Here is a 22,160-nt window from a genome sequence, read left to right as displayed (position 1 = left end):
AAGGAATTTTTTTTGTTTTTTCTTTAATTAGGGTTAGCAAAGTAATGTTGGAAGATTTAGGGCAGATTTTTAAAAAACCTCCCCCTTCAGGCGACACACCAATTCCAGAGCTCCCTCCCCCAGAGCCCCGCTGGTTTTGGCCCCGCTCCGCTGCCAGCTCAGGGCGCCTCTGGCATCCGGGGGGGGGGGGCTCCAGCCCCGCCCCATTCTTGAACCTTGCCTTTAATTCTACGTTCCTAGGGCAGCTCCCCAGGAGGAAAAGGAAGCCGCCCGCGGCAGTGCGCCTGGCGCCCTGTGCCCCCCCCCCCCGCAACAGGGCATGCATTTCGGGGGGGCCGCCTGAGCCGCGGTTTTGAACGCGGGGGTGGGTGTTGCCTGCTTCTTGCCCGCCCTTTTAAGTTTGGCCACGCGCTTCACTTCTAGAGAGAGGGAGCAGCAGCAGGGCAGCCTGCGCCCAATGCACCCCGCCGAGAAGCAGCTCAGGCCCCGCGCGCCTCCCGCCCCCCTTGCCGGGCGCTTGCAGGACCGGCCCTTCCTCCGCGGGAGGCGCGCCCGCCCGCCAAACCTGGCTCGAGCCCGGCCCCGCTTCCCGGCATGCACCCCTGGAGCCCTCCCCTCCCCACCCCCTTTTGGGCCCACCCCCCTCCAGCCCCATTTACGCTTCCCCCCGGGGGGGCCGAGCCTTCTCCCGCGGCGCCTCGGAGGGCAGCGAACATGGCTTCAAGGCAGCAGCTGGGTAAGGGGCGAAGGGGGCCTTGGCGCTGCGGGACGGGAGCCCAGGGCGCGTCTGCAAGTTGGGCAGCAGCTGCGGGCGAGGAGGGGAGGGAAGCCTGCGAGGGGCGCCTGGTTCCTTCGGGCTCGCTCCGGGGTTGCAAATCCGAAGCTCGTCCGGGTCGGAGCCAGCCGTGTTGCTTCGGAGGGACCCAGATTTAGGGCAGAGCCCCAGGCGCCGTGTTTTTAAGAAATATAAGGTGGCCAGGTGACGTGGCTGGAAGAGTTAAAGTTTTCGTCTCTGCTGCAGAATCGAGGGTTAGGGTAAGAGTTGCCAAAGGCTCAGGACCAAAGTATCACCCAAATTATCAAGGAGATGGAGCAACTTCACCCCCTATGAAAAAAGATTGCAGCATTTGGGACGTTTTAGCAGGGCCGGCCCACCCAGGAGGCAAGGCGAGACACTGCCTCGGGCAGCAGAGCCCAGTGTCAGTCCTTCCCCCAGTCCCCCCCTTCCTGGTGTGGATATTCCCTCGCCCCTTCTTCCCTGACAAGGAGGGAGCTGCCATTTGGGGGACAGGTGACCAGCCCTGCGGATAGAAGCTTATAAAAATACTCATAGGGTGGAGAAAGTGGATAGGGCATGGGGAGGCAACCGCAGGCCCAGGGGCCAGATCCGGCCCAATCACCTTCTTAATCCAGCCCACAGACAGTCCAGGAATCAGCGTGTTTTTACAGGAGTAGAATGTGTCCTTTTATTTAAAACGCATCTCTGGCTTATTTGTGGGGCATAGGAATTCATTCATTCCCTCCCCTAAAGTATAGTCTGGCCCCCCACAAGGTCTGAGGGACAGTGGACTGGCCGCCTGCTGAAAAAGTTTGCTGGTCCCTGGGATAGTCCCTCTCTCATAGCACTAGAAGTTGCTGACATCCAACAAAGGAGAATGTTGGAAGATCTCCTTCGCACAGTGCGCAATCTATGGAACTGTGGAACTCACTCCTGCAAGAGACGGCGACTGTCACCAATTTGGGTGGCTTTAAAAGACCATTAGACAAATTCATGGAGAAGAGAGCACCTCTGGTTGGCCCCCGTGGGAACAGGATGCTGGACTAGATGGGCTCCTGGCCTGATCCAGCAGAATCCACCTTTGTTCCTGTGTGGTGAAACTGTTTCTGGACTGTGCCACTGAGCTGTAGGCAAAAGATTGGGGAGAGGGGGAATTGCCTAGAAAGTGCAACACTTTGGAGCCTAAGTTGCAAATGTGCAAAATAATGAAGGACTCATCACTGAAGAAACCTCTTGTGTAGGGATGGCATAAATAAAATAATAAAATAAAACAAATCAGTGTTTCCCATCGTTTTGCTTCTGAAAACTTGTGCGTGTTATGTTTCTGGACAGACAGTACAAGACATTGTAAGAAGATGGTAAGAAAGAAATAGTGTGTTGCTGATAATGCCAAGATTGCAGGTTTGATCCCTGTGTGGAACAGGTGCCTAGTCCTGCATTCAAGGGGTTGGACTAGATCAGCGCTTCCCAAACTCTGCACATTAGTGTGTCGGCTGCAGTGCGTAGGTGTGTTGCACAAACGCTCCCCGTGCCTCTGCCAGGGCTAGGAAGGGGTTAGTTTCACCTCCAGTTTGTGAGTAAAACTGAATTCCTGTGTCGTGAAATGATGCATGTCTAAAAAATGTGTCACCAACATGAACAGTTTGGAGTGCTTTGGAGTAGATGATCTTCAGGGTGCCTTCCAGCTACAATTCCATGATTCTATGACAGGGCGGCTCCACTGCGCTGTGCTTCCATGTGCTCTCTGTGCACCTTGAAGAGGTGCTTTGTGTATGTGTGAACCTTTGATAAGGAGTGTGAAAATGGGCTTCAGCATCCTGCCTTCTTCCTTGGGGCTGAGCCACACATGATATGTGAGATCTGTGATCAGATTCCCCACCTTTTATTGTTTAATTTTAAAATGGGAACAGAAGACTCAAACTTTCTAGGAGCCGTGCTTCAGAGTGAGGCCCTCTGGAGTTTCTTCAGCAGCTTAAACAGGCCTTGCGCCTGAACCTAAAGACATTTAGTCGGAAGGCAAGTCCATTTATGTGATTGCAGCTTATTTGTTTGCTACATTTAGCATGTTTGCTACATTTGCTACATCCTCTCTTTCCTCTGAGGAGCTCAAGGCGCGCCTGGTTCTTCCTCTCCCCGTTTTTATCTTCGCAGCAACCCTGGCGCAAGGGAGCCCAGTGAGCATCGTGGCTGAAGGCGAACTGGAACCCTGATTTCTCAGGCCTCCCACCACCAACCACACTGGCTGGCTATAAATTATTCCATATAAATGTGTTTAGGATTGCAACCCTGCACTTTGATCCTAAACATACCTATTTAGAAAATTTCCGCTGTCTGCTTCCAAGTTAAGAGTGCACACGACTGCAGCCTTATTATGCATGCTTGACTCCCCAAACTGCGTACAAGGAAATACAAGTGACTCATTGTGTATTTGGGGGTTCTGCTACATGCTAACAGTCTTTTTTAAAAATGTTGATTATCTTTTGCTTTCCTTCTAGCTTTATTCAGTGTCTCAGACAAGACCGGCCTAGTGGAATTTGCAAAATGCCTCAGTTCCTTGGGTTTGGGTTTGGTCGCTTCTGGAGGAACCGCAAAAACCCTTCGGGATGCAGGCCTCAACGTCAGGTAAAAGCTATTTGAAGGTTCACAGGTTCATGCCCTGGATGAAGTGTTTCCGAGTAATTGGCATCGCCTGCTTCTGCATTGCAAACTTGAGATTGGGTTTGCCACTTCACTTGTTAATGTCAAACCATGGATTTATTTCATATAAACGAGCTCTGTGATTCTGTGTTTCCTGTGCAATCCCTTCATCCACTCCTTTCTTAGTTACGTGCTAGTTTGCATAAATCCATCGTTTTCTGTTAGTTTGCCAGTTTGGGTGAAGTGGCAGACTGTAGTCAGTTCAAACTAGAGAGTAAGCAAATTTAAGTAAATCTCTGCATATTGAGCTGACAGATCCTAGATGATAACTTAATTTCTGTGTGCTGTGTGCTGTCCCTGTTCTCTGGGATTTTTCTCACGTTGGACTTCTGTCACAGCTTGAACATAAATCCTTAGCTCAGCGTCACAGCACCTGCATTGCATAAAGAAGATCCCAGGTTCCAGCCCCAGGATCTCCAGCCACGGCAGGGAGTATTCCCTGCCTGAAACCCTGGCGAAGGTGCTGCCAGTCAGAGTAGACTATATTGAGCCAGATGGACCTGTGATGTGACCCGGTATAAAGATTCAAAGGACCTGCAAATTTTTGCCTAGGTTTTCTTGTATCCTGCAATATTCATGTGGGGGTATGTGAAAAAGGAGGCCAGTACAAGACTTTGAAGAAATGTTCATGGGGGAGGGATGAGAGGCTTCCATGTTTACATTTATTTACATATGATGGCATGTATGTTCTGCCTTTCCTTCATGGTGACGTATGTTGTTCTCTCCCTTCCCATTTTGTCCTCATAACCATCTTCTCTGGGCAAAACATGGACTATACCACTGAGCTCTCCACCCAAATTTCTAAAGGTGTGGTTTGTCTCTACATAAAAATGGCTTCTTTGAAATCCATTCCGGAAGTCTGTTCAACTTCCAAAAAGCTCAAAAACCAAAGCATGACTTTTGATTGGCTGCAGGAAGCTCCTGCAGCCAATCAGAAGACACGGAAGCCCTGTTGGACGTTTGGCTTCTAAAAATAGTTTGCAAACCAGAACAGTCATTTCCAGGTTTGCAGCGTTCGGGAAGGAAAATGTTCAGCAACTAAGCTGTTTGACTTCCAGGGTACAAGACAAAGTTGCCTTTCTTTCTGAAGGTGGACTTTAAAGTGGGGGGAGAGAGTGTAATGTTGTCTTGAGTTTAGAATCCTTTAAATTCTTTGCTCAGTAGCCTTTCCCGGTGAAATTTACTTTAATTAGAGGAAAGAGAATGCATTATTTCGCTGTGGTCATGTGAAAGGGAACTAATGCTTTTTAGATGTCTAGAAAGGCTTTCTGAAATGAGCAGTTGAAAGCCTTTCTGTCCCCTTTCATGTAATCTGTCATCTGTTTGAGGCTGTGTGCCATTAAGAGAAGGAAATCCATTAAGATAGGCAAGCATTAAACAAAATACCCATTCAAGACCATGATAAAGGATTAGTCCAAGAAGAAGCAACATGTGCCTCCCATGGACATTTCCCTGGGCAAAAAGTTCCTATTTTCCAACTCCAGTCTTTACTAAGTGATTTTTGGTCATCCTTTTGTACCATGCAAAGTATGTAGTATTTCTTAAAAAGAAAAGTGAACAGTGGTGTAACCGTAATGCGCTGGAGAGTGTGGAGCTGTGCAGCATGGGCTCAACTCCTTAGCAATTTGCCCCTTGATGCTATTTTTGTTCTCCTAAATTTCCAGTAAATTTCAGTTTATCTTCTCACCAACCTTGTGGTGTCAGCCAGTGTTTCACAGAGGGGCGAGGAAGCTGTCAAGTTGCTATGGATAGCTGGTGTATCTAGCTCTAAATGCAGACTTGGGTTTGGGGGTTTTCATGACTGGCTGCAAAGAAGTTGGGGGGAAAATACTAAATTTTGCCTTTACCTTGGAAAATCATACATTGTTTAGATTAAGAGGAGCTCAGACATTTTACTACAAGAACTATTTTTATTTTATACCCAAGACATTATCATGACTGTACAGAGAACCTGTGGCTAAGGAGGTACTTTGCTTATATTCAGAAGAGTTTGTTCAAATTCTAGCTTGGAAACGTTGGGTGACACTGAGTAAATAATCCTCTTTCATCTTCCATATTCCAGCTGTACATTTAAAGTAGTGATTTATCATAGCATCCTTGTCAAGCCGAACAAGGCTGGCCAAGCCAATTCATATGTATGCTACAGTGACTGCCCAAAATTCAGTGGGTATCCACATGGTCAGTGCTGGCAGTCCCTATTGCATTTTGTGAAAATAAGCATGTGCTTCTTGACTTTTTGACATTCATTTAGGCAATGGTTGCTGATGCATTTTCAGACATAGACAGAATAGACGTTCATAGTGGATTGTCAACATTCATGAAATAATTGTTTACATTCACCAATTTTTGGATGTTCACTAGAACAGATACATTAATAGTGTTATTTAATGGACAGAAGAAAAGATGAAAAGAATCTTCCACCATGTGTTTCATATTAACCAAATACCTTTTATACCATCTCAATTGGCAGATCGGTCTTTTAGTCAAACAGTTTATTGCACCGAAGGAGTACTATAGAAATCAAGTAATTATCTTCTGACTTTCTTCTCTTTCTCTATTGCTCTCCTCCCCTCCCCCACCCCTTTGCACAGAGATGTTTCTGATCTCACTGGCTTTCCGGAAATGTTGGGCGGGCGTGTGAAGACCCTTCATCCTGCTGTGCATGCAGGTAGGTTGGTTCTAACGTGCTTCTGTTGGCTGTATTTTATGGAATTTGTGTGGCATCAGGGAAAAGGTGGATCTGCTGAAGTTGCACACCGTCTAAATCATGGGGCAGGGGAGTGATTTGTGGCCTCTGATCTCACTTTATGCCATCCCTGACAACACTTATTTCAGATTAGTCAAGGCTTTTGCTTCTGGCTCCTCCCATCATTGGCTCTGGCCACTTCAGCATGCAATCTCAATAGATTACTCGTTGCCAGAAAAAAGGCTGCTCACCCCATTATCAAGCTTTCCTCTCACAGAGGTGATGCACTTGGGTCTGGGCTGTTTTGCTCCAAGCTCCATATGAGGACCTGCATCCCTGAATGTGTCTTCACAGAATAATTCTTTCCCCATAGAAATATAGGGTGCCGCCCCTCTCCCTGAGATCCAGTATTGTGTGTGTGTGTGTAGAAACTGGAATTGGGCCTAAATACTGTGCATCTTCCTGGAGGATAATCTGTGATCCCTTGATTCTGACTACAGTGGTACCTCAGTTTACGAACTTAATCCGTTCCAGAAGTCCGCACCTAAAACAAAACCGTTCTTGAACCAAGGCGCGCTTTCCCTAATGAGGCCTCCCGCCACCAGTGCCCTTCCACTGTTTGGCTTCCGTTCGAAGACCGAGGTAAAGTTCACAAACCAGGACACTACTTCCAGTTTTGTGGAGTTTGTAAACCGAATAGTTTGTTAACAGAGCTGTTCTTAAGCCGAGGTACCACTGTAGCCTATGTAAGTTTTCCACAGTGATTAGATGTTTGTGGTTTCTTGCTTACAACTCCTTAAAAAGATTGAGTGTTCATTTTAGAAGCATAAAGTCAAAAGTTTTGTGGCTCCTTACAGCTGAATTAAGAGTTGGAAGGGATCGTGCGGTACAGGTCTCTCTGGATAGTGGTGTCGCTCCAAAATGCATGCAAGAAACTACATATTTGTTTTAGTCTCCCTTCCCAGTCAAAAACTTCCTTCCTCTGCAAAGGTAGAATGTTGGGAATTGGCATATCAGGGAAAGGCTAGGCTGAGTTTTCTGGGTGTCAGGTTTTTGGGTTTTTTTGTTTTAAGCATATGTGAGCTTTCATTTATGTGAGTCTCACCTGCGTTCTGAGGTTATATAGTCCCCACAGGGCAGTACCATGTCATTTGTCTTTATACATAGCTCAGCCACTTTCCTATAACATGAGCTTGATGACATGAGGGATTCCCTTCGCCCTCCTTTTGAAAAACTTGGCGTTGTGAAAATATGTTGGTTTAGAAATCCAAGAAACAATGGCATGTCAAATACTGCTAGAAACGTAGGCCAGTATTCTGTCATAATTTGGAAGCCTTAAAAAATTCAGAGGGAACTTTTTCTAAAGCTCCATTCCTGTGCACAGTTACTGGGGAGTATTCCATTGAACCTTCTGGGTCTGAGTAGGCTTGAATAGGCTTGTACTGTAAGAACAATTCAAAGTCTGAGTCAAGTAGCTGCCTTTGAGACTTAAGGCTTCAACACTTTATAGACCTGGGTAGGAATAAGCCCAGTACACACAGTGGGTCTCACTTAGATTTAAAAATACTTTGGTTCATGCTATCTCAACTTTGATAGCTATATGCTAAGACTTAACTGGGATGTTCATGAGTAATATTTGAGTAACTAGGAAAGTAGTTGGCACTTATCTCAGTTATGAAATCTCTACAGGAGAATCTGGCATTCTCAGCCTTTGCTAATCATACATTGGTTTTCCTACTCCTTTCTCTAATTCTTTTATCCCCCCTCCCTCCATTAGGTATTCTGGCTCGGGACATCCCACAAGATAAAGCTGACATGGATAAATTGGATTTCAGTCTCGTAAGGTAAAATGTTTAAAGGGTCATTGCGAGTTAATAAATAATCATGACATAAACCTGCAACCAATCAAATGTTCATTTGCCGTAGACACCAGGGCTTCTACTCCATAAACAAGCCTTTATCTGTGTGTTAGAGTGAAAAATAGATCAGATGCATAAATTTTGTGAGATGGTCTCATTGTCATCATTTTTGGAGTAAAGGAAAAGGGAGAAAAAATAATAGTGTAAGAGACTTAAAGGCTCTATACTTCTATTGTTTTTATTTTGAAACACTGGCAAACATACCCTTTTGAGATTTACACAGTACTGTTTGGATTGCAACATGTAAGTCAACTTCAAATGTAAGAGTGCATAAATTCAGGGCCAGAGGCTGAGGACCCTGGGGCTGAAGACTTGGTCTGTGCACGCCCCCCCCCACGCCCCCTTTCAGTTTTGTGCCTCTTGCCCCATCCCTTAACTTAGAGGCAGTACAATAATTCTTCAGCTTCATTCGATTGGCCAACTTGATGTGGGTGTGGTGCAAAGTGTGACTTTGGACGCCAAACAGAAGTTATTCATTAAATGGAAATCAGAAAGTTAAGCATCAAAGTTAAATAAAAGTGATTATTAACTGGCCAGTTTTGCGTAAAGCACAGTGGAAACGTAACGTGGGTCACTGTCTGGCAACTGGTCACCTGATTCTGTACCATCAGCACCCAGTGACCTGGACAGATGACTTTTAGTGTTTTATATTTCTGGGCCATCTTAATGATACTGGGTTTTTTAACCTAATAAAGGACAATATGGGCACAATCCAACCAAAATATTTGGTCCCTCTTACTGATTTCAGAGGAGAATTAAGCATATGTGTAATGCTCTTTCCCCCATCTCCTGTTGGAACTAGTGGGTGGATTGTGTCCATAGTTCTCATTCTGTCACAGTCTCAGCAGTGTAGATCATCTGCTGTTTGCCCACTGCTTCCTTTCAACTGGGTTCCGTATGGATGAAATGCACGTTCCTCTTATTGGGTGGGCTACCTGAAAACAACTTTAAGGTGATGACCTGACTCTGGATTGCTAGGTTGAGCCAGGTACTGTTGCAAAGGCTGCTCCCGTCCTGCCCTTTGAACCTGGCTGAGGCTGGTAGGAGGAGGTGGAGGCAAGGACCACATTTTCCCTCAGAGGGATACGTCTGGGGTACTGCATACCAGTGATGCAGGCGGTGGAGGCAGAGCCAAAAGTCAGCAAAGCCAGAGCATGTAGTTGCTCCCTTGTTTGTTTCTGCCACCCTCTTATCCCCTCTTTTTTTTCTTTCCTTCCTTCCTGTTGACAGTTTCCCCTTTCCACAAGAAAGCTTGGCATGGGTGGTGCAGGGAAGGAGTCTGATTCTCAGGGATCATGTGTGGAGGGGAGGGGTAGCCCTTCCTTAAGCTGCCGTCCCCTATGAATCACACACACACATATCACACAACAGTTTGGCTTAGCAGAGCGGGGCTCCCACTTGCATGAACAGAATGTCCCGCACTTTTAAAGTGGGTGACTGTGGCCAAGTTGGGGAGATGTGGGCTGGCTTCAAGGTGCTGTGGGCTGCACCAGCCCCTTAGCTCTGCAGTTGCCTGTCTGAAATGAACAATTTAAAGCCATTCAATCTTCTTCCTTCCAGAGTTGTAGTTTGCAACCTCTACCCCTTTGTCAAGACAGTCGCATCTCCAGGCGTAACTATCCCAGAAGCAGTTGAACAGATTGACATAGGTAAGTCAAAGGAACATTGGCTTGAATGGATTGTGCCTGCAACTTTGGGGCTGTCACTGCTTCATCTCTTCCTGGAAAACAGACTTCAGGGAGGGGTGTGGAAAGGGATGCATGTGTGCAAACCCACCCCCGCTGGGTATCCCAATGTTTGTCCTGCAGTGCTGCATTTCTGGCCATGTGGTGGCTTTTCTGTGACCTGGGCAAGCAGAAACGGAATTGGAAATGGTTCCTTGGACAAAAGGGGTCCTTAAAATCTATTTTGTGTGTAGTAATTGGCTGAATTTTTCTAAAGGTTCTCTTTCCGCCAGAGAAAATTTCATAAATTATGAAATTACTTTGAGAAGCCAGTGCAGAAACCGCTGCGTTGTCCACCTTACCCAACGATGAAGCTTTGCTGATGCAATGGACTTCCATGCACACAGTGTGGCTTTGGGTCCTGTCCTGTCCCCTCCAGTCCCCCCCCCCCATCAGAGTTGACTCCAGGGGGTTGAAGGATCCTCTGCAGCAGATCTTGCAGGGAGGGAGCATGGAGGGGAGGGAAATAAAAAGAAATTCCATCATAGTGGAACTGCACCTATATGGTGCATCGGATACAACCCAGTGGTTGTAATAAAATCTGTTAGGTTGGTGGAAGGCTGGCTGTAGAACATGCTATAAATCCTGCAAACCCTGTGTGCGAGAGGAAATGAGTTGTATGTGAGATGACTAGATTTGGTGTGTCTGAGATGTTGTATAGCAAGGTTAGGGAGCCCGAGGGCCTTCAGACTTCATTGGACTCTAGTACCCATGATCCCCAGTCAGCATGGCCGCTGGTCAGGAATGGTGGAATTTGCAGTCTGGCAACATCCGGAGGACCAAGGCTTTTTTCCAGCTTGGTTCCGGCACCTCCCTTGAGTGTTCTGGCAGACCCTGGATGGATCAGCATGTTGAGTGTTCTTGGTGTCTTTGAAGGTAGGACCTTAAGCTTCCAATCTGTGATGTACAGAGGAATGGTGATGGTTTTCCTGGCTTCCTTTTAATTGCAGGAGGTGTTGCTTTACTGAGGGCTGCTGCAAAGAACCACGCTCGCGTGTCTGTTGTGTGTGATCCTGGGGACTATCCCACCATAGCAAAGGAAATGCAGGCGTCCAGCGTTAAGGATACAACTTTGGAAACTCGGCAGCAACTGGCTCTGAAGGTCGGCTTTCTAACTGTGCGTGGTGCTTTCCCACAACTTTTCAAGAATGCTGGTGCCTGACTAGTCTCAATGCTCTTTCTGCAGGCTTTCACTCATACGGCTCAGTATGATATGGCCATCTCTGATTACTTCAGGAAACAGTACAGCAAAGGGGTGTCTCAACTTCCCCTGAGGTATGGCATGAATCCACACCAGACTCCTGCTCAGCTCTACACATTGAGGTCTAAGCTTCCTCTTTCAGGTAGGATGCCTTGTAAGTCTGTTCTGAATAACCTTATAATGGTACTGTAACAATGCACACAGATCCTCCTTTCTGAACACAGTGCGTTCCCAGGGAATCGCTCATTAAGTGAACGTTTGCTTAGCAAACTGATGGTTTCCTATGGGAAATTTTCTATAACCTGTGATTTGTCATCCCTTCCTCCATGATTTCTGCCTGAAACTGCTGCAGCCAATCAGCAAAAGCCATACAAAGGAAAAACTGAACTGCCCGATCTCTACTGCTCCTTGATTTCTCTGATCTCTCTCCCTCCCACCACGGTTTCTGCCCCAATGGCTGCCACCAACCAGCAAAAAACAAACAAACGAGGAAGTGGGCAAACTTTGGCTCTTCGGATATCTGAATCAGCCATTTGTGTAGTGAGGTTTGGGCATAATCCTTTGTGTTCAGATAACAGATTTTTTTAATAACAAGAGTTCTGATAGTGGGACCTGTGTACTAGGAAACAGTTCTTTTGAAGATACGGAACACATTTCTACTGTAATCTTTACAAGAACTATTAATCAGGTAGATCAGAATTGATATTTCCACATCATAGACTGCAGAGAACAACACTTATTCAGTACATTCAAAACAGGTAAAAGAGGTGAGATTAGGAGCTATACCTCCATTTCTTAGGCACTACATTTCACCCGGCTCTCAGTAATGCTACTGATGGAGGCAGTGTGCTTTAGTGGTTGGAGTGTTGTCAAGTTCTTCAAGCCCTCAGATGTTTCGTTCATTGCTCTTGTTAATGTTAAAAGTGGAGGGGGACCTTCCTTCCTTCCTTCCTTTTCCTTTGCGTTTACCATTTGTAGGGTTAAAAGCAAAGAGAAATGGTTCATAACACTTTGTTCCTAAACAGCTTTGGCTGTTGGTGCCCCTACATAAGAATGGCCTTTATGACTGAATTTACTTTTATGTTCTGCTTGCAGTTCTGAATGGCTCTCCTGGGTTTATAAACCTGTGTGATGCTCTGAATGCCTGGCAGCTGGTCAAGGAGCTCAAACAGGCTTTGGCCATTCCAGCTGCAGCCTCCTTCAAACATGTCAGTCCAGCAGGTAAGACTCTGACTTCCAAGTTAACTTGCTTGGCTTTCTCCAGCTGTGCTCTGTGTTAAAGGAGACTGTATTTCTTGTGTTACATCTGCAGAGATGCACTAATGTCCTATCTAGAAGAACTGGGACGCTTAACAGAAAGGTGAACTAGAGCTCTGTTGTGCGCTTCTCTTTCGCAGAGTAGCGCGTATGCGTAGAGTTGGCAGGGGGCTTCAAAGGTCCCTCAGCCCCTTGCCAATGCAGGAAATCTACTGCTATAGCTTCTCCAAAAAGTCACCATCCAACACCTGCTTGAAAACCTCTATGAGAGGATAATCCACCAGCTTCCAAGGCAGTCTTTTCCAGTTTCAAATAGCTTAGTCCAAGTCTTTTATTTCTTTCTTGTAGTTTGAATAATGGAATTGCAATTTGAAGCTCAGGTTCTCTCTAAGAAACAGGCACAAACTGTCAAAGTTGCCTTGCGACTCTTTAAAATGAAAGTCCTCCCTCTTCTACTGGTGGGCATTGCCTTGGGCTCACGTAGGGACTTTGAAAAATTGGAATCTATCCAAACCCAATTCCTCAGGGCCATACTCAGGATCCCCCCCCCCTCCGTGGCAGGTGCGATCATGAGATTGGAAACCGGTTGCCAAGCCTTTAGGTATGTGGCCCTGAAAGCGAAGTTATGGCTTTGGCTTAAGCTTTGCTTCAGAGCGGTGGGTTTGGCCCCCTTGATTCTGAGGGATAACTTTAAATCTCCATGGGAAGGGGAGATAGTGGAGGAAGTGCAGAAGTGCGGGTTGTCCTCCCTTTATATAGAGTCCATGACGTATAGCCACGCAAAGGCGGTGATCGCCCAAAGATTAAGGGATATTGCGAGACAGGAGGACATAGCCCGTGTGAAACCTGGGCTGTTTCTGGGGGAGCAGATGTACCAAGCTGCTCCAGCTCGCTACCTGGCGGATATCCACTACGTGGAATACCACAGACTATTTACCGCGGCTAGGCTGAATGTTCTTGACTCGGCGGTTCTGAAGGGAAGATATGGAGGAGTCCCATATGACCAGAGATTATGCCATTGTGCGTTGGGTGAGGTAGAATCCACAGAGCACATTTTAATGAGCTGTCCCTTCTACAACGATTTAAGACAGTATCTTATAACCCCATACTTACCCCAGCTTAGTCCCCGACAAAGAGGAAAGCAGACAGCATATCTGCTAAATAAGTCTTCTAGGAAAACAACTTTGTCAGTGGCTAAATTCCTTTTCCTGGCACTCAAGCGTCGGAAACGTACAATTGAATGCCTTGATGTGGGTTATCTGTGAGAGGTTTAGTGCTGTGGCCCTACCTTATTCATGTACCCCTATGATGTTTTAGTTCATAATTCTGTATTGTGTTTTATTTCTGTGTTTTATTTCTGACTATCGGTCGAATAAAGGAAATTGATTGATTGAAGCTCAGGTTCTGATATTTGCAGGTGGGGAGTGCCATACACAAATGGCACTGCATCTGTAGGCCTGTGGCCCTTCCAGATGTTGGGCTGCAAAGGCCCCATTGGCCACAGCCGCTGTAGAGAGACAAAGCTCTTCTTACTGCCTTTGCTTCTTTTGCCTACCAGGTGCAGCTGTTGGCGTACCTCTCACTGAACAGGAAGCTCAAGTCTGTATGGTGCACGACATGCACCACACCCTGACACCCTTGGCATCTGCATATGCGCGAGCAAGAGGTGAGTGGGGACTCAGGGCAAGTTACCGTATTTTTCGCTCCATAAGGCGCACCTAGTTTTTAGAGGGGGAATTCAAGAAAAAAATATTCTTTAAAGGGAGCGATGAGAAGAGCCTGTATGCATCCCAGGCTCTGCTCAGCACTCCCTTTCACGAGCCGCATGGAGCGTGTGTGCGGCACTTGCAGGCTTTTCCCCGAGGAGGGAGAAGGGCAGCTCTTTAAAGGGAGCGCAGCCCTTGGGGGCTTTTCTGGGAGGTGGGGGAAGGGACAAGGCCGCAATTTTGTTAACTTGTGGTTCTTGGCAAGTACCACACAGGTTTGGCGACTTGGTTATTCATGCTGCAGCCAACCACCTACATCAATACTGTGATGTTGAAATGTTCAGTTGCTACACTGAGCTTGCTTGCCCCCTGGGTAACTTGGGCTGCAGTTAAGAAGACACCTGCCAGAAGTCCCAAGGGAGTAAGGAGCACTGAACACATTGGGACTTACTCAAAAGTAAATGCACCTGGGATTGAGCTGTACACTTAAGAAGCTAAATTCTGGGATCCCTGACTCTGGTAGGTGACCTTTCTGGTGCAAATGCTACTTTCCTCCCCCAGGTGCTGATAGGATGTCGTCTTTTGGTGACTTCATTGCTCTCTCTGACATCTGTGACGTCCCCACAGCGAAGATTATTTCCAGAGAGGTCAGTCCCCGTGGTATTCTGCACCTCTCTGGTCAGTTGGCTGGAGTTGGCCTGACCACTGCGTGACCATAGAGTAGATGGTGGGTAGGGATAAGGTGGTTGGTAGTGATGTTGTTGCAGTGGGTGTTGTTCTCCCCCTGTCCTCCTCACTAATCCCTGTGCTGCCCTGGGAACCTGCCCTGATCTTGAAACCCTCAAGCCTAGTAGTGCGTGGAAGGCCAGACTTTTAGGCCTGGGTTTTGCCCATGTTGCAATAAAGGGCAGAAGTGAGTCCAAGGGAATGGCTGGGAGGAAGGAGTTTCTGAAGTACACAGAGGCACTGGGAAGCCTTGTTGATCAGAACCTAAGCATGCTGAGCACTGAACGCTGCTCCTTTGTAGCCAGAGCAACGCCTGACTAAACCCCTGCCATTCGCCATCAAAAAACGGAAAAAGAAATCCCCTCTCCTCTTCACAGTTCTGAAATATGGATCCAGAATAACTGGTCACGGCTGCCAGTTTTCCTCAAGAACATAATTGTACCCTTCACCTAAAACTTTTGGATTCAGTTTCAGCCTGTGACCCCTTGATTTTTATAAAGCAGCAGTTGAGATGGAACAACAGGGAGTCCGTACTAATCATTTCCTCTAACTATGTGCACTTCTTGGAGAATAAAGGACATATTCTTGAACTGATCTTTTCTCCCCACTCCCGCCCCCGCCCTTTGTTAAATTGATACTCCTAATCCTTTGGACATAGGGTTATACCTAAATTTTATGCCCTTTTCTCTGATCAATTGCTGTTTTATATTTCATGGGAGATAGCTAAGGCTGTTTGACAGGTTGTTATACAAGCTGGAAATCCCAATTGAGATTTCTCCCCCCCCCCCCCCCGGCTGAGCATTTGTTTTAAGTTGTGTTTTTATGTTTGGTTTGGTTTTAAAGGCAGGCCGTCTAACAAATCCATGGCTGTCCCTCTGCCCCCCAAAAAGGTTCAGTTGGGACGAGGCTCCAGCCCCTCCTGCAGGGCAGAGTTAGCCTGCTTGGATTTAGGCTTCTGTAATTACCAGTGGAACCTGCAACAAAATGTTGCAGTAGTGGTGGCAGGGATCCTGCCCAGGGTGCTAGCAAGCTAGCAGTTATGTAGTCTTCCAAAGTATTCAGTTCAGTTCAGTTTTCTGTGCCTTTCCCCTCCCAAATGTCAGACAGGATTCATTGACGACTGAAAGGGTTAACTCCTTATTGGGCAGCTTTGGCGATCATTCCCTTAAGGCTCCCTTGAGCATGCTGACACTGCCCTACAATAGGACTGACACTACCTTAAAATTTAGTTTGCTGATAAGATATTGGACATTCTTGGGTGGCTTAACTTTTTTTTTTAACCTTTATTGGCATAGGTTTAAACAATAAAATCATACAAAGTCACCCAAATATATTAATAATCCAAACACATACAATATATAAAAGGCTCGCTAGCCACCGCTGAATAAATCAGACAACTTTGGATTTAGCTTTAAAATTCTCGGCTAAATAACCCGAAACAATCTTGGTAGTTTCGGGATTATCATCCCTCAACAGGTATTGGATTATAGATTATTTATAAGTGGGTATTTTGAGCTGTAAGGGAGCCACTAGGAGATCTCTGTGATGGGTGTTGAGAAGAGGGCAATCCAAGATTATGTGACGTATTTTATCTGGTGTTTTCTTAATACAGGGGCAGAATCTGTTCTGGAAGGGGATCTTTTGAAACCTTCCAACCAATACAGATGAGGGAGGTGCCTTTGACGAGCCAACATAAAAGCTCTGCAATGCTATGGATTATCTAAATTATAAAAGAAATTAGGCATTACTCCGTGGTGAGGCTGCAATCCTAATTGAGCAGATGAGCATACAGAAGGCTGGGAGGGGTGAAGTTTTGGGGTTTCATGGTCCAGTAGCCTCTGCTTAATAAGCACGAAGATATGTGACTCATTCAATAGAAAAAAGGGAATCTATTGCAAACATGTGTTGTGCATACAGGTATCTGATGGGATTGTGGCTCCTGGCTATGATGATGAAGCCCTCAAAATCCTATCCAAGAAGAAAAATGGAAGCTACTGTGTCCTCCAGGTTAGTGTTTGAGCTGCTACAGGATATGTGAATATGACAACTGATTTCTCTCTCTCAACTATGTCCAGACTTCCCTGCTCCCTCCCTCAATTTACTTTTAAAGCATGATATTTAAGCAAAAACCAATAAAGATATACTCATGACATCTTAAAACCTCAAAGTGCAATGGCTTTTCTTAAAATTGCCTCTTAGGTTGAGGAGACGCATTTTAGTGATTCCAAACTGTTTTCCATATAGTATGCTTGTAGTTTGCAATATAAACTTGTATTCGGTGCACTGATGGTTTAATAAAACTATGAGAAGTAAGGAAAACCTGACAGTAAGAAAAAACCTTCAGTAAGAAAAACCTGACAATATGGCTGTGGTCCAAAAGGTAATGAATACAACATTGCCATCAATTTAGGTTTTAATGGCATATGGTTTAAAAGTAGTTCCTGTTTCAAATCTCCCAATGTGGAAGTATTCCCTACTTGCATAGGACCAAGCAGATTTTGCACTCAAAAGTTCTGCAAAGAAATAAAATGACAAAAATATAGCTATTTATACACAAAACCCCTCAATCTGTGTGCTGGGGGGGGGGGTAACCCATTACATTTTTACTTAGGAACAAGTCCCAGTGGGTTCAGGGGGGCTTGTTCTCTACTGAAATGTTTCTAGGACTGCAGCCATAGTCACTTTAAGAGAAGGAGGCCAGAAACCCTGAAAGAGGAATAACACTTTGGGAAGCCGCCACACAGAAACTTTCAGCCGGTGCTGCTTGCTTGTTTTGAAGTGTATTTTGGCATTTGTGAGGACCATGGAGTTGAACATTTCTGGTAAAGCTTTTGCTGGCTCCTGCTTTCCAGCAGGTGTGCAGTACTTCATTAACAATAAGCAATGAGAGAAACTGTATTAAATCGGCATGGCATTAAGAACAGACTCCTGCTTTTTAGATGGACCCAGCTTATGAGCCGGATGAAAACGAAATCCGCACTCTGTTTGGATTGCATCTGATGCAGAAGAGGAACGATGGCGTGATCGACCGATCTCTCTTCAAAAACATCGTTACTAAAAATAAAAGTGTAAGTGAAGGGAAGGGTGCCTTGATAGGAGAGCTGACTGACAATGCTCCTGTCAGGAATGGAAATTAGAGTGCTACGTTGAGACCATTTAATGGTTCAGTCTTAACAGTGTATAATTGAATGGCAGGACTCAGGCTTTGGACATACAGCCCTCTGATTCCATCCTCCTTTATCTTGAGTTGAAAAGAACAGAACACCAAGCATCAGTTCTGAAGAGTGGCATCCAAACACCAGTCCTCTCCAAAGGCCGATGCCCCTCCCCCAAACACCTCTCCTTCGAATAAGTCCAGAAGCCCATTCAGAACCTCGTCATTTTCACCAAAGACAGGCAGGCACCCAACCTGTTGGTGTAGTACCACGTAAGATCAGCAGGTGGCTCTGCAGAACACTTCGCCATGAATCAGGTTGCCATTAAACATCACTGCTTGCCTGCTTTCCCCGGCTTGTTTCTCTACTGCTCAGTCACTAAACTGTCCATCTTCACTAGTAATACAAGGATGCCAAGAAATCTGGAGACGGGCTGGAGATCCTGTATGTAGTGAGGATGGTAGAAGCAGAAGCCAATTGGTGAAACTTGCTCATCTGAAAATCCACCTTTCCTGCTCAGATAAATCCTTTGGGGTGCTTGTTGGGTATTTGCATAGCCTGTTGGGGTTTGGCATGCAGCTGTCTTTGGGTCCAGCCCACCTCCAGGTACCTGGCCTGCTCTGCAGCAGAGTAATCACGCAGCTTCCACAGCTTGTGGGAGTTCCAAGACTAGCACGGAGAGTGGAAATAAATCGCAGGAAATGATTGAGTACAGACACAAGTCTTTACGGTCAGTTTTAAGCGTGGCTGTTACGAACTCTACAAAACAAATCCTCTACTAGAGCCCTGATTGAGGCAGTTTAAACTTAATGCTCAGGCCTGGCCCTAAAAACTGCCAGACCGTCTCTCACATCTTCACACTTTGAGAGAAGAGTTTAGACTAAACATCTCTTAACTGTCCAGTACAGCAGAGTGCATGTGTAGAGACATTCTTCACAGTGACCTTGCTTCTAGCATCTTCTGTGTTGTTTCTGGGAATGAATGTCACTCCCCCCAACAGGGCCCCCAGCCCCCCTCTTCTCAGCTCCCCTCTTGGTCTCCAGGGAAGAGGCAGCAGCCCTGTCAGGAGAGAGAGAGAGAGGAAAGACTTCACACAGAGCTGGTGAAGAGGTGTCAGTGTCTCATGGAGACAGCTGCCTTGCTCTGCAGGGGAATTCTGTTAAAGACCACCTAGATTTTTCTAGAAAAAAACTGTTGTGCCTTCATTTTAATTCATCAGTCATCTAACCACTCAGGTTATAGAAGATAATTGGTTTGCAGAGTGTTTAGAGTGAGGACTCAAAACAGTTATTAAAGTAAGTGCCCTGATCTTCAGTTTTATGTCTTGAGTAGTGCTGCTTAGGAAGTGGGTTTTTCCTTTCCTTTTGCCTTTGCAGCCAATTTCCATTCCTTTAATAGTGATACCTTCACAGCCACCTCTCTCTTGTTGTTTCAGCTGCCCGAGTCAGCAGTCCGAGATCTGATTGTTGCCAGCATCGCTGTCAAATACACCCAGTCTAATTCAGTTTGTTATGCCAAGAACGGACAGGTAAGTGCTTGGAAACGTTCAAGGGAGATCATCCCGTTGTACTTTCGGGCCAGAAGGTCAGCTTTTGAAACTTGGTGCTGTGAAACAAATACAAGTGCAGTGATTTAGACATCTTTCTGCAGGGTCGGCACTTAAAGTTTTTGCTAAGTTCCATTTGATACATTCTTCCCTTCCCACCTTTTTCTATGTTCTCTGGCTCACAGACTCCAAAATTTCCCTTGTGTGTGTTTACTATATTGAAGCCAGAAGCAGAGTGGGTGATGATGGACATACATTGTAAGTGACTGAGGGCACATTCGCTGCCCAGAAAAGAAATACCTTGGTGTACAGTGAATGTGTTTTCAAACCATTTACGCCAGGCTGTCACTGCAGTCGTGTCTTCATCCGGAATCTGAGTGTGTTTTCGTGCACAAAGAGCGCTTCCTCTTCTCCACCAGGCACTGCCATCTTTACTCCCCCATCAGACTTAAGAGTGCTACTTGCATGCCTTGGAAGTGTTCCCCGTCACACCACTTCTTTATTATTTTCAAGTGCATGGCAGACCTTTCTGCATACTTCCCAGTTCTGAACTTGCCCACAATTACGAGTGGCAATGTTGAGCTAGAAACTGTGTTTGGGATATTGAGTCCTGTTGAGTTGCTGCTGTCCTTCTAAAGACGCTTTGTCTTGTTGGGACCAATCTGCTGGCTTTGAAAGAGTTCTCCTGCCTTTGCAAGGAGACTCGTTTGTGGTGCCAGGCAGGCTTACTGCTGCTGCGCCATAAATGTCAATATGTCTCCCTGCATTGAAGGGGCATTGCTAGGGGCAGACTGGAGGGAAATCCTCTAGGGAAACTGGACAAAACGCCGGCTCCCTTGGCCTGAAAAGAAGATGAGCACTGCAACCCCATAGTCGCCTTTGACTGAACTTAACCGTCCAGGGGTCCTTTACCTTTTTTTTATAACTTGCCAGTTTGCTCTGCTCTCCTAAGGAGTCTAGGGTGGCAGTCATGTGTCCTGTGCTTTATCAACACTGTAACCTTGCAAGGTGGGAGATTGTGGGAGCTTCCCAGCAGGTCTGTCGCTGTTGCTTGCCAGGAGGAGCTTGGTGCTGTTGTGGTGGTACAGTTTTTAATTTTGACCTTATTAAAGTGCTTCAGAGAAGCCTCATGGGCTGTAGCTCTTCTGCTGCTGGTCTGACAGGTCATTTCAAGCTCATGTCCTCCCCATAAGCATAATAAATAGGACTGGTCCAGGAACAAAGCGCGTTTGCCGCCGCTCCCTTTCAAGAACGGTGTTGAGCATCCCTCCTTGATGTTTCCTCCAGAGCCTTTGCAGAGGCAGCTGCATTTTCCATTGTTGGAGCGTTGCAATAATGACTGTACCATCTGTGATGCTGGGGAAGGAAGACTCCTCTTTGCTATTTGGGGCAAATGGTGTACATTTTTATTCTTTTTGTGTATGGTACATTTTGAACTCTGCTTGTTTTTCTCTGGATGTTGGGCTTCTACCCTCCCCCACCACACACACTTTTTTAATGGTAGCAGTTATAGCAACACAATGAGCTTTTTTCTCTGTGTCAAAAGCCTCTTAGTTGACTTCGTCCTGTGATTTGTTTATGTGCTCAGGGGGCTATTCAGAGGCTAGGCTGAGCTGAAAAACAAGGGGGGGGGGAGCTTCTGGAATAATTTAGGATTCTAATCCTGCTTCTGTTTCTTCTCCGGATAAATGATTGAACTGTTTATACCGTCATTTCAGTTGACACACATGAGGGCTGTATTCTGTTGCAGTCTCTGCAAACATCCCAAGAGAGTTAACTAGAATACACTGAGATTCTTCGTTGCAATAAACAAGTCATTCAGACCTGAAATGGCAACTCTCCATTGGGTACTTTTGATATACAGTGGTGCCTCGCAAGACGAAATTAATCCGTTCCGCGAGTCTCTTCGTCTTGCGGTTTTTTCATCCTCCGAAGCGCGGCTATTAGCGGCTTAGCGGCTATTAACGGCTTAGTGGCTTTAAGAAAAAATAAACAAACTCGCAAGAACTCGCAAGACGTTTTGTCTTGCAAAGCAAGCCCATAGGGAAATTCGTCTTGCAGAACGACTCAAAAAACGGAAAACTCTTTCGTCTTGCGCGTTTTTCGTCTTGCGAGGCATTCGTCTTGCAAAGTACCACTGTACATTGTACCTGGCTGGTATAGTGTTGGTTGTATAAATGTTCAGTTGCTTTTAGCACCATTCAAGAGCCATTGAAATTTGTGGCAAATCTCCCGTAAATCTTAAAGGATCAGGGCCACAGCCAGAATGAACAAGCCCTTGAGCGCCCCCTTAACTTTCAGGGGTGTGTGCCATGACTCCTCCCCCCCCCCCTTGGGATGTGCTTCAGTATTGTCCAGCTCCTGATATTGAGGGCTTATCCACACTTCCTCTTGCCCCACTCTTTTCCCCAGGTAAAAGAGTCTACTCCTTAGGACTCAGCTGAGAACTACAGTGGTGCCTCGCAAGATGAAATTAATTCGTTCCGCAAGTTTTTTCGTCTTGCGAGTTTTTCGTCTTGCGAAGCACGGTTTCCCATAGGAATGCATTGAAAATCAATCAATGCGTTCCTAAGGAAACCGCCTTCAGTCCAGGTCCGGGGACAGTCTGTCCCCCGACCTCTTCTGAAGGCTGGGGGGGGGGGACAAGGACTTTTCTTCCCACCCCCAGCATTTTAAAAAACCCCGGGACAGCAGAGGACTTCTCCGCTGTCCCGGGGTTTTTTAAAATGCTGGCGGGCGGCAGCGCTGCCGCCCACCAGCATTTT

General features: G+C 46.2%; 1 protein-coding gene across 2 annotated transcripts in view; it reads left to right on the top strand.

Moving 5' to 3' along the window:
- Positions 1-386: 386 nt before the first annotated feature.
- The window catches only part of ATIC (5-aminoimidazole-4-carboxamide ribonucleotide formyltransferase/IMP cyclohydrolase), a 30,448-nt gene continuing 8,674 nt past the window's right edge, over positions 387-22,160 (top strand). The window contains exons 1-13 of one of the 2 annotated variants that reach the window (XM_083709107.1): positions 387-446; positions 838-3,400; positions 6,067-6,143; positions 7,939-8,005; positions 9,641-9,729; positions 10,755-10,906; positions 10,991-11,147; positions 12,101-12,226; positions 13,821-13,928; positions 14,530-14,615; positions 16,612-16,701; positions 17,634-17,762; positions 19,285-19,377. In XM_083709107.1, coding sequence (XP_083565233.1) covers positions 6,098-6,143; positions 7,939-8,005; positions 9,641-9,729; positions 10,755-10,906; positions 10,991-11,147; positions 12,101-12,226; positions 13,821-13,928; positions 14,530-14,615; positions 16,612-16,701; positions 17,634-17,762; positions 19,285-19,377 — 1,143 coding nt within the window. In that variant the 5' untranslated portion in view covers positions 387-446; positions 838-3,400; positions 6,067-6,097. Of the gene's footprint in view, positions 737-837; positions 3,401-6,066; positions 6,144-7,938; positions 8,006-9,640; positions 9,730-10,754; positions 10,907-10,990; positions 11,148-12,100; positions 12,227-13,820; positions 13,929-14,529; positions 14,616-16,611; positions 16,702-17,633; positions 17,763-19,284; positions 19,378-22,160 lie in introns of both variants that reach the window. The other variant, XM_083709106.1, reaches the window with a different exon arrangement.

This window comes from Podarcis gaigeae (assembly GCF_964106915.1).
Source record: "Podarcis gaigeae genome assembly, chromosome: 1".
Taxonomy (NCBI): domain Eukaryota; kingdom Metazoa; phylum Chordata; class Lepidosauria; order Squamata; family Lacertidae; genus Podarcis; species Podarcis gaigeae.
Note: the sequence above shows the minus strand (reverse complement) of the source record. Positions and strands in the feature narration are given on the sequence as shown.